General features: G+C 45.6%; 1 protein-coding gene across 3 annotated transcripts in view; it reads right to left on the bottom strand.

Moving 5' to 3' along the window:
- The window catches only part of plekhm3 (pleckstrin homology domain containing, family M, member 3), a 41505-nt gene extending 26527 nt beyond the window's left edge, over positions 1-14978 (bottom strand). For 2 of the 3 annotated variants that reach the window (XM_056429813.1, XM_056429834.1), the window contains exons 1-3: positions 14940-14978; positions 11897-12875; positions 3801-4877 (exon numbers count right to left, since the gene is read on the bottom strand). In XM_056429813.1, the coding sequence (XP_056285788.1) occupies positions 3801-4877; positions 11897-12410 (1591 nt within the window). In that variant the 5' untranslated portion in view covers positions 12411-12875; positions 14940-14978. Of the gene's footprint in view, positions 1-3800; positions 4878-11896; positions 12876-13300; positions 13341-14939 lie in introns of those variants that run through there. The other variant, XM_056429825.1, reaches the window with a different exon arrangement.
- Between the last annotated feature and the right edge of the window lie 1401 nt (positions 14979-16379).

Raw genomic sequence — 16379 nt, 5'->3', positions numbered from 1 at the left:
ATTCTATATCATGAGACCGGGGAAGAGAACGCGCCCACACCAAAACACATGTGAGACGTACCGAGGCCGTCTATAAAGAGCTCGGGGGCGATGGCTGCCACGGTTAAACGAACATCAAGCGTATTCATTTTTATGCTGACCTTTAAAAAATGAAAGGAAAATCAATGCAGCAAAACAACCCAGAGAGCCTGAACAGATTGTGAGGCTGTATAAATAAAATATAAATACAGTATGCACTTGTTTTTGTTGGTAAATAAGCTACGTAGCATAAGAATGCACAACATAAATATAATAATATGGGTAAATAAATATACATATATGAACCTAGTGTCGCCTTCATCGGGAACGCTTGCCACGTCTAATGTGAGCCGATACTTTTATGACGTCGTCGTAAAAAAGAAAAATCACACTTTGTGAAACTCCTCCGCATTTTGTGATCGAGAGCTTGAACGTCGCATTTTTTTATTTATTATTTTTTCCATCTGAAACTGTAATAATTCAGGCAACAACTACCTCAAGCGCCCCTCTGCTCCACGGCCTCCTCTCCTCCTCCTTTCCTCCTCTCTTCCTCCTCCTCTTCTTCCTCCTCCTCTCTGATCTCTCGCGGGTCCTTTCTGGGACGGCGGAGAAGAAGCGGCACGCGGGGAAGACATGAATGGCAATTCAAACGCAGCTCAAATGGTCCACCGATTGAACCGCGGCTCTCTGTAGTGAGAGAGGGTCACTTTGACCCGCTCGGGGTGAGCGGACGGCGTGGAGAGAGAGGGGGAAGAGAGAGAGAGGGGTGCCATCGGGGCAACAAAAAAAGAAAGGAAAAGGGGGCTCACGCTTTCATCTGCCCACCGCTGGTTTTGAATCCAACACCTCTGTGTGAGACACTGGTGTGTGTGTGTGTGTGTGTGTATTATGTACACGTGTGCAAATTAAAACTGAAAAGATGACAGAAATTAAGAGCTTTGATGTGTCCCTTTCACTTTACCAAACACTCCAATGAAAATGGGCACAAATGAAGAGTACTATAAGACTGTGTGTGTGTGTGTGAGAGAGACTGTGTATCTTTTGATGTGCGCTCACCTCCTACTTCCTCGATTCCCTCATATCTACTGATTTCCACTTCACCCAAAGCCCCCCCCCCCCCCTCATCCAACAGATTCACATGGTCCATCGGGGGCCTGAGAATGTGCTCCAGCGACAGGGGTCACCAAACCTGAAGACACAGTCTGCACAATGCGTGTGTGTGTGTGTGTGTCTTCAAACGAACACTAGCCGTTTCTTTCAAAAGGAAATCAAACATACAGCAATTCCCCATGTGTAATTAGTTGAATCCATTTATACATTTTGATGTTAACATAACCAACTAGAATGGGCACTCGGTAGAGCGCATACCTTCGCATATCACAAGATTGGGCATTGAGTTATGAACATTTTGGCATTAGTTGCATGCCAATTGGATAGAAATTGACCGTGCTATGGTAAAAAGAAGATGTTGACCTTTCATGACCTTAACCTTGACCTTTGACCCGATCAATCCCAAAATCGAATCAAATGGCCCCCGGATAATAACCAATCATCCCACCAAATTTCATGCGATTTGGTTTAATACTTTTTGATTTATGCGAGTAACACGCATACAAATAAATAAATACACGGCGATCAAAACATTACCTTATGCATTTTCAATGCGAAGGTAATAATAACTCACATCATAACACTCACCGGAGGAGCTGCAACCAATGGATTGTTGCACGTCATCGAAATTACATTTTGAATATATATTTAGCAAATATTCAGTCGATACGTCGTCATAAATTAGGAAAATGGCCGCCCGGCGTTCCCAGAGCTCAAGTCGACGCTCGATAAACGGCTCGCGAAGAAAATATTTAATTTGCAATCGTATCAAACTGACAAATACAGCAATCCTTCACATTTGAGAAACGTTCGGTAATAATAATAATGATAATAATAATACTACGACTAATAATAATTAACTAGTTATTTAACGACCAGCAGGTCTATTACCATAGGTATGTATGGTTCTTCGCCACAGGATAATTGAAGATACCTTCAAATACCTGAAAAAAGAGGGGGGGGGAAAAGGAGCTGGCTTGCTAACCAAGGAGAGGTGAGTGGGGCGCTGTATTTTAGAATCCTATGTAAAAGCTGATGAGAGTGAAATGTAAAGAATTAAACAATTTCAACGAAAAGACTACAAGAACAAAAGTACTCCGGCAATAACGAGTTTGGACCCAAATGGGATTCCGGGCCTCGAAACGGAACGGTGGAAAAGCGTCTTTCTTTTTTGAAGGCTCTGCTATGTAACACTGCAGGAGACCGAGAAGGGATACAGTCAAATAAATGAAATGAGAGAGGGAGGGAGGGGGGGGGGGGGGGGTCAGAGGGAGAAAGAGAGACAAAAAGAGGGAAAAAGCTGCGAGTGTATGAATGAACCTGTTGAAAGGAACAGGAAAGAAAGGGAGGAAAAGGAGGGAAATAAACGGGAGCGAGCGAGCAGAGGTGTGCTCTGTATAGAGCGAGCGAGTATCCAGCTGTCCCTCCCATCCAGCTCGACCCAGAAACCCTTCAATCAAAACGGCGGCGACGGAGCCTGACCGGCGGCGCATCCCCCAGGCCGCTTTCATTCGCTCTCATTCATTCATTCAGCGGCCCGTGTTCCCCTCTCCTCCGGTGCTTTAAGCCTGCCAATTATCATCAGTTGGCCCCGGACGGCCTCTGCGCTTGTTCCCCGTTTCAGCTGGCCTTTCAAACAGCACCCCCCCCCCCCACACCCCCCACACCTGCATTAATAAACCAGTTGTTACAAATTTTTTTAAAAAGAAGGGAGGTGAGCAGCGATTATTCAAAAGCCTCTCTAATAAAAAAAATATGTAAAAAAAAGAGGGAGGAAGCACCACGTTTCACACCCAGGGAGAGTAAAAGCACCGCCTGCCATTTCCGGGGGCTGACCGAGGGGCACGGAGACTCACGAGAGGTGATGGTGATGAAGGAGGAGGAAGAGCGGCTGCAACGGGTGAGATCTGACTGATAAGAATAGGTAGCTACGTTTAGAGAGCGGCCCTCGTATATCAAAGCGCATACAAATATATATGTATATTATATACATATTAAATTTATATTAAATATTATAAATATATTATACATATATATTATATATATACATTTGATAAACCCAACAGAAATTGGATAAAAAGGTAAAATAATTACAGTTTGTTTTTATATGTGAAGCAGATAAATCTAATATTGAAGCTTTTGGTGGAGGAAGAATTAAAATACAACCACATAAAGATATTCTATTACACCGAGTAACACCGCATTCATATTTGGCCGGAAATATTTGTCGGCGATTGTGCAATTTTGCTTCTTCATCTTATTTCTTTACGATATAAATAGATAACGTACATGCGTGTATTTTTGTTTGCAGTCGTGCAGAAGCATCCATTTGGACCACAGCTGAAGATTTTGACCAGAATCCTGGCCTTGTGTTATTTTTTACATTTAAATAAACAAATATGAAGTCAGTAATAAAGTTACGTTTTTTAACACACTTTAAAAGAAGGGAAAATATGTCTATGTCCAAATACATATTATACTCTGATTTAGTCTCTCCTGGTTGGCACCGAGTGTAAAGATACCCGAAGACCTTTAATACACGGTCGAGGATTTGTGAGGAAATTGTGAATAATAAGCCGAATTAGACTGAAAGAAAAGAGGAAAATAGGGGGAAAACACATTCTTCTCAGACAACAGTGTGTGTATATTGTGTGTGTGTGTGTGTCCTTTACCTGCACACCTGAAGCTCTGCGCCGTCAGTCCCTTCTCCACAGCCAGACAGGTGAGAATGCTGAGGAAACTCGTGGTGACCGACTGCCTCTTGGCCCTCTGGGCCTCCCGCTGCCTCCTCTCCCTGGCCGGTTTGGCCCTCAGCAGCACGCTCTGGGGGGCCGCGCCTCCTCCTCCCGACGCTCCCGCCTCCCCCTTGGCCGGCCTCTGCGCCCCGACCGCCTCCCGCAGGGCCGACGCCCACTCCTGGGCCTTGAGCCGACTGTCCGCCCGCAGCCGGAGCGCCTCTCTGGGGAAAACCACCTGGAAGCAGTCGTCTCCGTCCGAACTCGGCTCCCCGCCCTCGGCGTCCCGGGCGTGCCGCACGGCCACGCAGGAGGCCAGGGAGTACTGCAGCACGGGCTGGGACACGGACCCGCGGCCGTCGATGGGGAACGCCCGCAGGGCCGACTTGGTCAGGACGAAGGTGAGGGCCCGCGGGTTGTTCCGCTCCGTCAGCTGGTGGAGGGGGCCGGCTTTCACCACGTCCTGGCAGCGCTGGGTGAACAGCGGCAGGGTGGTGGGTCTGCTCGGGACGCCGGAGTCGGGCGGGGGGGGCAGCGACGCCGCCGAGGACGCCGTCGTCGGGGCGTCGTCGGTCGAGCACGGCAACGCGGGGAAACCGACGACCTGCTGCTGCTTCTCCCCGCCGCCGGCCTTCCGCTGGTGGTTGTCCCGCCTCGCGGGCCGGGCGGCCTGCACCTTCTCGCACATCAGCCGCCGCCACTCCGCCGCCTCCCATTGGCTGGCCGCCCTCAGCTGCAGGCGCGTGCTGTTGAAGAACAGCGCCTGCAGCGTGCGCTGGTCGGCGGGCGGGGCGACCTGGCCGTGCGGGCCGCACGGCGCCGGCGCCACCACGCTCTGGCAGTGCGACAGCGAGAAGGCGGTGGCCAGCTGGCGGTTGGCGCTGCCGTCCAGCGTGTACAGCCGGAGCTCGCAGGGCGTCAGCTCCGCGTGGCACGCCGTCCAGCGGCCGCGGGGCCCCTCGCGCTGCTCCATGGCGCCCTGCTTCACCACGCTGCTGCTGCTGCTGCTTTTATCTGAGGGACAGAGGGAGAGACATAACACATCCATGAAAAGACGAGCTTTGATGCGTCCCATTCACTTTACCAAACAAGACTGTGTGTGTGTGTGTGTGTGTGTGTGTGTGTGTGTCAGGGTTCTTACACATTTAGATAAATGGATTTCCAGGACTTTACACCAAATTTCCATGACCAAACTGAAATCTCGGTATAAACGTGAACAATTTAGAAAATTTAGCGTATTGAGAGCGTACGCCGGTATATATTTTGAGCGTCTTTCTTTAAAAAAACATTAATTATTTCAAACTCCATGAACTCAAACGAACACGTGATTATAAAAAATTTCCATGACTTTTCCAAAACTTTTATGATTTAACTTTTTTCCATGACTTTTCCAGGCCTGGAAATGACCATTTTAAAATTCCATGACTTTTCCAGGTTTTCCATGACCTTACGAACCCTGGTGTGTGTGTGTGTGTGTGTGTGTGTGTGTAGACAGTAGAGTCAAAAAGCGTCATTATTCTGAATACACATAGCAAGTCAGATGCTATTATTTAAGTCTAAACAATTGTGATAATCATTCTGATACCGACACATTACCACCGATTAACTGTCCTCAGAGGACTGCACTACACACGACACTTTTGAGTAGTTTTTGTATTTAAATTGCTTTTCATCCGACGATTCCATCGTTGCATAACACACACTTAAAACATTATTAGTAGAGACGCCGTGTACGACAACCTGTCCTTAAGCACGCCCTGCTTTATGGTCTATTTGACCCCAAATGGCCATCATTAAATAAAAGAACATCGAGCTGTATTAAAGACAACTAGAAACTAGATAGAGAACATAAACTCTTGTTAACTGAGGTAATAAATCAATTGAGGAGTAAGAGTCATATTCTCACAGACTTCTATACAATCCGACTTATTTCTGTTACCGGAGGAGTCGCCCCCTGATGGCCATTAGAGAGACTGCAGGTCTGTAGCCTGAACTCAAAGAGCACATATGGGTCTCTGTGAAATCCCTTCCCCTCGAATACCAAACCGTAATCCAGATGGGACAGTATCCTCCTCAAAGTAGCTCATCGGACGCTCGCGTCTCCAACGTGAGCGTTGGTGTTTTGGTCAGAGATAGCTGTGAGCTGGCGCTCCTCTGGGAAACGTTTCTCGTGGCCAGGGCAGGAAGAAACCGTGTTGTGAAGGAGATCGCTGGGATAGATGTATTAAGGTGCGTTCACACCAAAAGCGATGCGATTTTTCGCATCGCCCAAAGCGTGTGAGTTTACTCGCTCGACCGTTTGCCGTGTTCACGCCATAAGCGTCGAGACGCTCCGCGAGGGGCGGGGCTTATCTCTGTGTCTCGTCTCCGTAAAGACCGTTATCATTTCCTTCATCCACCACGGAATAACTAACCACGAGTTCTGCTTTATACTTGTTGTGGACATCCCACACACTAACGCCCTCGTGTTTGGGTTCATGACATTAATATAATATATATATATATATGTATTCATGACATCACCCCTAGGCTCACACAGCTCGGTTACTTTCACCGATGAAGTTACTGTTACGTCTGAAAGACTTCCGCTTCCAGCGCTACGAGAACGGAACTCAAGAGCCGATTGGCCCGAGTTGCGAGATGACCGCCTCAAAGTTGAAATATTTCAACTCGGGGCGAAAATTGTGCTGCTGAAAGCGCGTCGGCCACATCGCGTCGCCCCAAACGCGCCGCCCGGGAAAATATCGCGTCTATCGCAGCCACTCGCATCTGTACGTTGACTTTTCATGGGATTCGGTCGCGCGAAAAAATAGTTTCGCTTTTGGTGTGAACGCACCTTGAGACTTTTTAGTACATTTGTTCTCTTAAAGAAACAGAAAATGGCCGAAGCAAATACACCACTGTGATATCAGACGGGCAAATTAGAGACTGTTGAAGGTAAACCTAAGGATAGCGATGAGAGCCTGATGGGTCGTGGATTTTTGGTGGACCGTACGTGTATATCATATTTGCCTGAAGCTATTCATTAGCCAATGTCTGCCTGCCGATGTATTGTTAAGGCTCAAATGAAAACGATTGCCGAGAGCATTTGAATCAAGAGCCAAAGGAAAAGTGCGGTATTTAAAAAGATCGTATTCGGGATGAACGCCCGGCGTTTCATGAAGCCACACAAGATCTCATCATACTTGAAGGCCTCAATTTGTCTTCAATCTCAGCTCGCTGAGTCTCCGCTGAGAAAGGAGGAAGAGAGAAGCACCTGCTGCACAGGCTGTATAATGAGATGAATCATAGAGATGTAAGATAGCAAAGAATAAACAGTTCAAAAAGTAGAAAAGATATCAAAAAGATAAATCATACAGTCATCGTTAAAGGTGTTGTCAACATTTAAAAGTTTACATGGTATCTGTCGCTGATAGACATGGACTCTCTGGACTCTCCTGGATATGGATCTCTAGACTTGACGCGGGACTCTCTAATCTAGACTCTCCGGACTCTCTCCTCGAGATGGGACTCTCTCCTTGACATGACTCTCTCTGGACTCTCTCCTCGACATGACTCTCTCTGGACTCTCTCCTCGACATGACTCTCTCTGGACTCTCTCCTCGACATGGGACTCTCTGGACTCTCCTCGATATGGGACTCTCTCCTCCACATGAGTCTCTCTGGACTTTCTCCTCGACATGGGACTCTCTCCTCGAACTGGGTCTCTCTGGACTCTCTGGACTCCCTCTGGACTCACTCCTCAACATGGGACTCTCCTCCACATGAGTCTCTCTGGACTCTCGTCAACATGAGTCTCTTTGGACTCTCCTCAACATGAGTCTCTCTGGACTCTCCTCAACATGGGACTCTCTCCTCCACGAGTCTCTGTGGACTCTCCTCAACATGAGTCTCTTTGGACTCTCCTCAACATGGGACTCTCTCCTCCACGAGTCTCTGTGGACTCTCCTCAACATGAGTCTCTCTGGACTCTCGTCAACATGAGTCTCTTTGGACTCTCCTCAACATGAGTCTCTTTGGACTCTCCTCAACATGAGTCTCTCTGGACTCTCCTCAACATGAGTCTCTTTGGACTCTCCTCAACATGAGTCTCTCTGGACTCTCCTCAACATGGGACTCTCTCCTCCACATGAGTCTCTCTGGACTCTCCTCAACATGGGACTCTCTCCTCCACATGAGTCTCTCTCGACTCTCTCAACTCTCCTCAACATGGGACTCTCTGGACACTCCTTGACGCGGGACTCAAAGAAAATACATCAGAGTTGTGTGCAAGCCACTGAGTTGGTAATTTGCAGGTCAAAAGACAAATAAACATCTAAAAGTTGATACAAGTAACAGTTTTTTAAGTTGAGGTTGTGTACGATCATTACGCAGACAGTATGCCATCTACTTTATTTCAGACGGCAGTTAGGACCCGCTTCACATTGAGACTAAAATGTTAAAACAACGGTTATCGGTTACCTGGAAAAGAAAGACAAAAACAACCCGTCAGCTTCATTTAGCCCAGTTGTAACTTATGTAGACCCCTTTTAGTGGGTTGACAGGTTTACTTAAGAATCGCAGCAATCACCGTGCGCAGCAATCCGATTTAATTGCAACACCCACCCCACTAGGAGCCGTCTAATTGGCTGGTATTACATTTTGTTTCGTTAACGCGCTAAATCACCCGAGGAGGGAAAAGGGAAAATACTCCACGGCTCCTGTGGCGGGTCGAGAGCCTCATCAATCTTATCAAAACAGCAGCGGACGTGGCGTCACTCCGGATCTCAGACTTTGCATGTTAACAAACCTTATTTCTCGTCGCTAAGGGGATAAAATTAATATGCAAATGAGTTTTGCAGCTGGAATCAGGAGTGGCTGATTGGCAGTGTTCACGCTCGATGGGGCCGAGATGAGAATTAGGCATCGCGGCGAGGAACAGCGCTCCGTTCAATTAGCCTTCATCTCCACCTGGTAGGTTTCGACATCACACTCTGGTAATCGTCTCAGCCGTCAACCAGAATCAACCGTTTTGTTTCCTCAGGACTCCAAACAAACTATAACCCACTGCCGCCTTTAAGGCCATCAGGACCTCGATGATATTACACGAGAATTTAGAGTCTAACAGACGCCCACCGTAGACTGCAAATGGAAAGGAAACAGAAGGCAACACCTGTGGCCACACAAACAAACACACACACACACACACACACACACACACACACACACACACACACACACACACACACACACACACACACACACACACACACACACACACAGACAGAGAGAGGGGGCACCGTCCACTCGGAACCGACAACATCTGTCCTGTTTAGGTTCATAGCGGGGTGAAGCTATCCCAGCATGCACTGGGTGAGAAGTGCAGAAGTAAGAACTAGCACATCAGTCAACATCAGCATTTAAAAGCTGCATTCAAGTGTGTGTGTGTGTGTGTGTGTGTGTGTGATAGGTGCATTCAGAAACAGGAAATGAAACAGAGAACGCATGACTGCATACAAAGCGATGAGACTTTTTCTTGCTCACAGCCGCTCTACACGATCAGTGTGTGTGTGTGTGTGTGTGTGTGTGTGTGTGTGTGTGTGTGTGTGTGTAGCATACTGTTAGTTTGCGAACACTTCCATTGCAGGGGCAGGACTTAGTAAAGGGTTCAACTAAAATGCCCCAATCATCACGGCCCAAGGTGGTACCTTCAAATAGCTTCTTCTTCTGAACTAAAAACACAATGACATCTGAGTTGGAATAGAAACATGGAGAAGCAGCAAATTCACACATGTCAGAGGCCTGAGCCAGCAATTATTTGTCATTTTTATCCAGATTTTTGATGATTCGTGTTTTGTCGATTGACTAATTGCTTCCTCTAAATAACCCTTCCTCGGTACCAGTGGCATCAGAGAGTGTAAAGTTGTATTTTTCATGATTCTGTTGCATGTTCAAACGTGGTAAGTAACTGTGTGTTTGTGCTGACGGCCAATAGCCTCTGGTTGTTCAGAGGACGGAGTATTAAATTCTGCTGATACGGTAGTTTTCCTCAGCGTATTTTGTCATTGAACACTTTGACGTTTGATTGAACTACCAGCAAAAAAACAATCTTAAAAACTGTTTCCTTAAATGGACCCTGAACTTTAATGAATATAATCCTTGCAAAATAATAAAAAATACTCAACAGCAATAACAATAATAGTAATAATAATAATAATAAACACAAACAGATGAATGCCGCCTTTAGTTGGCAATGTTAGAAAACACAATGCAGCTTATTTGGTCCCATATATCCTTGTTTATTGTGTATATAATCATTTCCATTTACCATCTAAACATCCCCAGCTGTCACTAATGGAAAGGCAAACAGGCCACTTTTTTTTCTTTTCTCCCTCTCTCTCGATGTGAATGAAGAGACGTCGCGAGGCCGAGCTAAATCACTCTGCCTTCTGCTTATTACCGTTCTTTTCCTACTTCTCTCCTTTCAGTGCACGTCGAGCCAAACTAAATAGCCCGATGCCTTTTCACACATATGCTAATACTAAATAATCCTGCCAGTATCAGGGGCCGGGTAATTGGGTTGCCTCTTCTTTCGCCTCATTTGAGTCCATTTGCTGACAGGATTACAGGCTATTATCCCCCAGGATCCCTTTGGATCTCCTTAGGCCTTCAGATGGCCAAAGCACACACACACACACAAACAAATGCTGTGTGTGTGTGTGGAGCCCGCTGCCTGAATACTGACCGTCGTAGCACAGCTGTGTCATTTCAACTTATCATCATCTTCTATCATTATTGCTTTCTCTGAGGATGCTTCAACATAAGTACGGCATACGCCCCGATCGGCAGCGCCAATAGTCCAGAGACTTCCATCCTCCGAAAAGCCTCTCAACGGCTGAGAAAGCTCTGTGGAGGGAGGGAGGGAGGTGTGTACGTCCCCGACAGGTAGGGAATGGACTGATGGGGGGGGGGGGGGGGGGGCGCCGCCTTCACAGAGCCGAAGCAACAACAAACAAACAGCTCTTCGTGCCGCAAATGTCCAATTAGGCAAATCCGATGCAATTAAAAAGGGTCAACCCAAATTAAGATGCGTACTATTTACCACTTAGCTTTGTGGCTCGAGGAAACGTTTCTCAAAGGTTTTGACACAATGGAGGTGAATCTCTCCGACACCGAAATGTCTTAAAGGGGACATATTATGAACGTAGAAGTGACATTCAGAAACGTCCTGTTGAGCCCTAACTTCTGGAACTTGTTCGGGAGCCTCTTCTTATTCAGGGTCTGACTCTGGTTCAAAACGAGATGGTTGCACGACGCTATCTTCATCTGCAGTAGCCATATTTCTACAAAGGTAATGGCTAGCTGGGCAGGCAGCAGCTAGGCGAGCGCATCTCGTGGAGGAGGGGGGGGGGAGCTGGCTCATTAGCATTTAAAGGAACAGGCACTCAAAACAGGTTAATCTGTGGGGAGGTGTTTTTGACAGGGTAAAAAGGGTGCTGTTTGAAATGATTCTTGTGGTATTTTGACCAAAATATGTTACAAACATTTCATTAAGACCCCAAGGAACCATATGAACTTGTGGAAAAATGGGCATAATATGGGTCCTTTAAATATGCAATATTGCAATATCTTTAATGGCCATCAGGAGGCGACTCCTCTGCATGTGAACATAAATCAAATTCTATCAGTAAATTAGAAAATAACTCGACTTCTCACTTGATTTATTCCCTCAGATGGCGGCAGCAAAAACAGCAAAAATTGAGGCTTGAAAGAAGATATTTTATGTGAAGCCTATATATAAGTGGGATAATATTTAATTTTTTAAACTATGGACATTGGAAATTAATCGATCCAAACCGGTAAAATATTTCACTGATGTCAGATATTTGTCTCGATTGGAACCATGTGGATGGAAGTACATCAGTGTCCTGCATTAGTGAACCTCAAATATCCTTATTTGTCTAAAACCCAAAGATCATCCAAATAATTTCAGCCCGACAAACGCCTTCTGCATCCCACGACGCAAGCGCCCCGCGCCGCGTGTGTGAACTCACCCTCTGGCCGCTGGTTGAGGATCATGTTCTTCAGGGTGTTGCAGTCCACCGCGGGCAGCCCGTTGTCCGTGTAGGCCGACGGCCGGTAGTTGACGTCCGACCTGGACCGGTTGTGTCCCTTCTTGAAGGCCGATTTGGACGAGGAGTTGGCGGCGTTGATGGCGGTGCACTCCTTGGTGTGGGCCGCCAGGTCGTTGGTGGAGCGCGCTCGGCTCCTCTTGCCGGGCCTCGAGCCCGTCCCCAGCCCCAAGACGCTGAAGTTGTCGGCCCAGGCCAGGCCCAGGGGCCCCACCTCCGGCTGCTCCCGGGCCAGCAGGCCCCACACGCCGCTGGAGCTCAGCTTCCCCAGCGCGGCGCTGGAAACCTCCCGCGGCTGCTTGGGCCGGAGGGCCCCCGGCGGAGCGCGGCTCGGCCCCTGGCCTCGGACCCCGTCCATGCAGTGGATGAAGTCCTCGGTGGCCTCGAGGGCCGGGCTGATGTCGCCCGCCGTGTCGAGCTGCTCGAGCGCCTCCATGGCGGGGGGCCTCCCCAGCGCCCCCTTGAGCGAGGACTCTCGCAACTAGACGGCTTTCCAGAATGGACCCGAAGACCCGGTTAGCGTCATTCACACGTCCGACGAACCCCACCGGCGGGCCGACGCGAGCGAAGATCGGGATGAGGAAGAGCCGGGTGAGGAAGAGCCGGGGAGCCGACGGGCTTCACAACGCCAGGCCTTCATCCAAGGTTACAGCCTTCGGGGGAGGATCTGCGGCGGCTCTATGCCAGAGCTAAACAGGCCTGGCAGTAGCCTGGGACTCCGGAAAATCAAGCCAATTTGGGCGGCAAACTACACTACTTGGCCAGATACACACACACACACACACACACACTTTGGGCAACGGTGAAATCCCCCCGCGGACTGATGTTCTCAGGGGCTGCTTATTCAAGCCCGTCGTCAGGTGGCTGTGAAGTCATCAGATGGAGGCGATTCATGGCTCAGCTGTAAGAAACGGAAGGGAGAGAAAAGAGAAACGGTTAAGAGGAAGCGTGCCGCGGAAAAGCAAAGAACTTAAACACGTCCGACGGCGAGGAGAGAGGGATCGAATCAGCGAGAAAACCAAATTGTGTTTCAGGCGCCTCGCTTAAACTCTCCACGGGGGGGCTTCGCCGAGAGGGAAGTCGGATAAGAGGAGACTGGAGCCGCTATTTTAAATGAATTAAAAACTTAAGAGCATGCACTAGCATGCACGGCTATGTAAACAAAGCAAGGAGAAGCTCAGATTCACACAAACAGAGAGAATTCATTCCCTGCTCAGGTAAACGTTACCCTGCCACATCTTTACATAGTAAATATTTGTTTTCTGCTGTATTACCGCTGGTTAAATATCACAGAGGACCCTTCGATAACTTGAAGCGGCGACCTACCGACAGCGTCTTCATCCGAGGCCGCAGCGACGCGGATTCCTCCTCGGCAAACGGACACCCTCGTCCTCCCTCACATGAAATAATACTCGACTTCCTCCTCCTATCAGCAGACTGAGCAGGAAGCTCGCGCTCTCTCTCTCTCTCTCTCCCTCCCTCCATATCTATATCTATATCTATCATCATCATTATTATTTGAGCTCCCTCGCCCTCATCGCTTTCTCTTTTCCTCCACAGCTCTTTTACTTTTCTCTACATATTAATTATTTAAAGGCCATTACATCACTCCAATTGAATTTCTCGTCGTGGCCCGGGCGATAAAGTTGAATATTGACAAGTTATCTGTCATGATTTGTTGGTGAGGTGCAAAGGAAAGATGTCACCGGAGGGATGGCGGAGAGTTGAAGGCTCTTTATGAGTTCTAATTGGGCTTTTATTAACTTATAGGCATTGAGCTGCACACCATTGCTGAATAGAACCGGGACAATGAAACGGCCAAGCCGCTCAACTGTTTGCCTTTTTCACAATTAATTTTTTTCATTATCTTCAATGTAATTCCCATCTAATTGTATTAAATGCAAAAAAACAAAAAAAGATTTTAAAAAGAGGCTGACAGAGCAATTCAATCAAATTTAATATATTTTTTACATCTCAAAAGTTCACATTTGCAAAGCAATGCAGTGTGTGTGTGTGTGTGTCTCTGTGTGCGTGTGTGTGGTCAAACTTAAACAATCTTTTCAATGAATGATCAAACATTAAAATAGTTGCACAAATACAGGTGTATCAGCTTTGCAGAGACGTCCACTGTAGTAATGATTAAAAACATTACATTCATTATTTAACATCCTGTCCCAACAGATTTGCCATGATGTCATCATTATCCTCAACCACGCCCTATTCAACCACGTGACTCCTCCCACTGGCACTGCTCCTCCATATGTGCATTTATATTACGTATAATGTTGTCAGGTTTGTTTGTTTTTCTTTCTTTATACATCCTAGCCCTGGGAGCAGTTATAGCAAACGTAACCTCAACACCGCTTAAATGTCAATTTAAACTTGTATCTATTATTTTTTATAATACAATAATATAATATTATTTAATAATATTATATTATAATATTTAATAATTATTTTATAATATTAATGGTCGGTTCATCTTTACATTGCTAAAGTGACGTCACATATTAATATTACATGAATTTAATACAAGGATAGCAGCAATCAGACACGAAAACAACAACAACAACCGGCCCACAGCGCTGTTGTTGTCTTAGTAAACACCCACAGAGGTGAGGCCACGGTCAGCCTCTCGCGCAGCGACGTTCAGCGGGTTACGGAAGCCGACGCGTGTCACCCGTCCCGCGCACAGCGCCGTGAAAACAAGGATTAACCCCCACGAAGGCGCACCGAGCGCGGCCTGTGTTCACCCAGAGCCGGCGTGATGTCAGTGGGGCTCCGTAGCGAGAAGCTAACGCTAGCCCCCCCCTCTCTCTCTCTCCATCCTCGCTCCCTTTCTCCCTTTGCAGTTGGAACTGGCGGCTCGCTCGTGTCCTTCGCGTCGCGCGCAGGTTGATTCATGCCGCCGTCTTGTTGTGAATGCGGTGCGTTCGCGAGCAGTACAAATATAAATCAGACTCACCTTACTGTGTTTACCACTATGTCATTTTGCCAGTCCGTCAGCGATAAAGCGCCCTGAAGGCAACTGGGGCTACAGGATAAAGGTTCCGGGTACTGTGTCGTTTACTCACTGGTAATGTAACTGCACAATCAATGCATCGTGAAAGTAATTAAAGGTAAATAAATGAATGAATGATATTTTATAAGCCATTGAAATGTTATGAATGAATACAAAAGAGACCGATAAATGGTGAAATAGATCCGGATATTATTAAAACTCAACGCATGACAATCTTTTACATGTTTGGTTTATGTGGGAATCGGGTCACATTTACATGTCAGATACTTTTGGTTTGTCCTGAAAATAGCTTCCTCGGTATAAACATATACAATGAAGGTCATTACTGAGGCACACATAACTGAATGAAAACACAACCTCAATGGTGAAACAACAACATCATTAATGTAAAATGAAACTTGTGACTAGCTTCATTATCCCTATTACCACAGTGAGGCATACTGGAGTTTTTTTCTTCTTTTTCCAGCTATTTCTAATAAATAAATAAATTGACAATATTCTGTTTCAAAGGTCATGCACTCAAAGAAATGATTCAAGCCCTTCTTAGAGGTGACACATTTAAATACAGTTTGATACATTCAATTAAATCAATTACAAGAATTAAGATATTTATATGTAATGGGTGTAACACAACATTAAGGAATATTGTGCCAGATCTCTCACTCTGTCGTCTTTCCGCCTTTTCTCCTGACATGACCTGACCAGATGGTTTTTAAAAACTTTTTATCACTTTATTACTTTTTTCTACTTTGTTACTTATTTATTACTTTTTTACTTTTTCATTACTTTTTATTACTTTATTACTTTTTAATTATTGTGTTACTTTTGTATTAATTTTGTATTACTTTTTAAACAGTTTTTTCTTCTTTTTATTACTTTATTTTTAAAAATAACTTTATTACTTCTTATTACTTTTATTACTTGATTACGTTTTATTACTTTTTAATTTTTTATAATTTTTTTATTTGTTATAATTTTATATTACTTTATTAATTTTTAGTTTAGTTTTTGTTTTGTATTACTTTTTTACCTTTTATTAAAAAAAAACTTTACTTTCTATTACTTTATTACTTTTTTATTACTTTTTATCAATGTATTACTTTTTTATTACTTTTTACTTTTTATTACTATATTACTTTTGTATTACTTTTTTACTTTTTATTACCTTGTTACTTTTTTATTACTTTTTTACTTTTATTTACTTAATTACTTTTTCATTACTGTTTTATTACTTTTAATTGCTTTATTATTTTTTATTACTTTATTAATTTGTATTTCTTTTTATTATATTCGGGGATGCTTGTGATTTATCCAATAACAGTGATATTGATCCAATAACAGTGATATTGATCCAATAACAGTGACATTGATCCAGTTGGGCAA

The sequence above is a fragment of the Pseudoliparis swirei genome, chromosome 2, assembly GCF_029220125.1.
Source record: "Pseudoliparis swirei isolate HS2019 ecotype Mariana Trench chromosome 2, NWPU_hadal_v1, whole genome shotgun sequence".
Lineage (NCBI taxonomy): Eukaryota > Metazoa > Chordata > Actinopteri > Perciformes > Liparidae > Pseudoliparis > Pseudoliparis swirei.
This window is presented reverse-complemented; position numbering and strand designations above follow the sequence as displayed.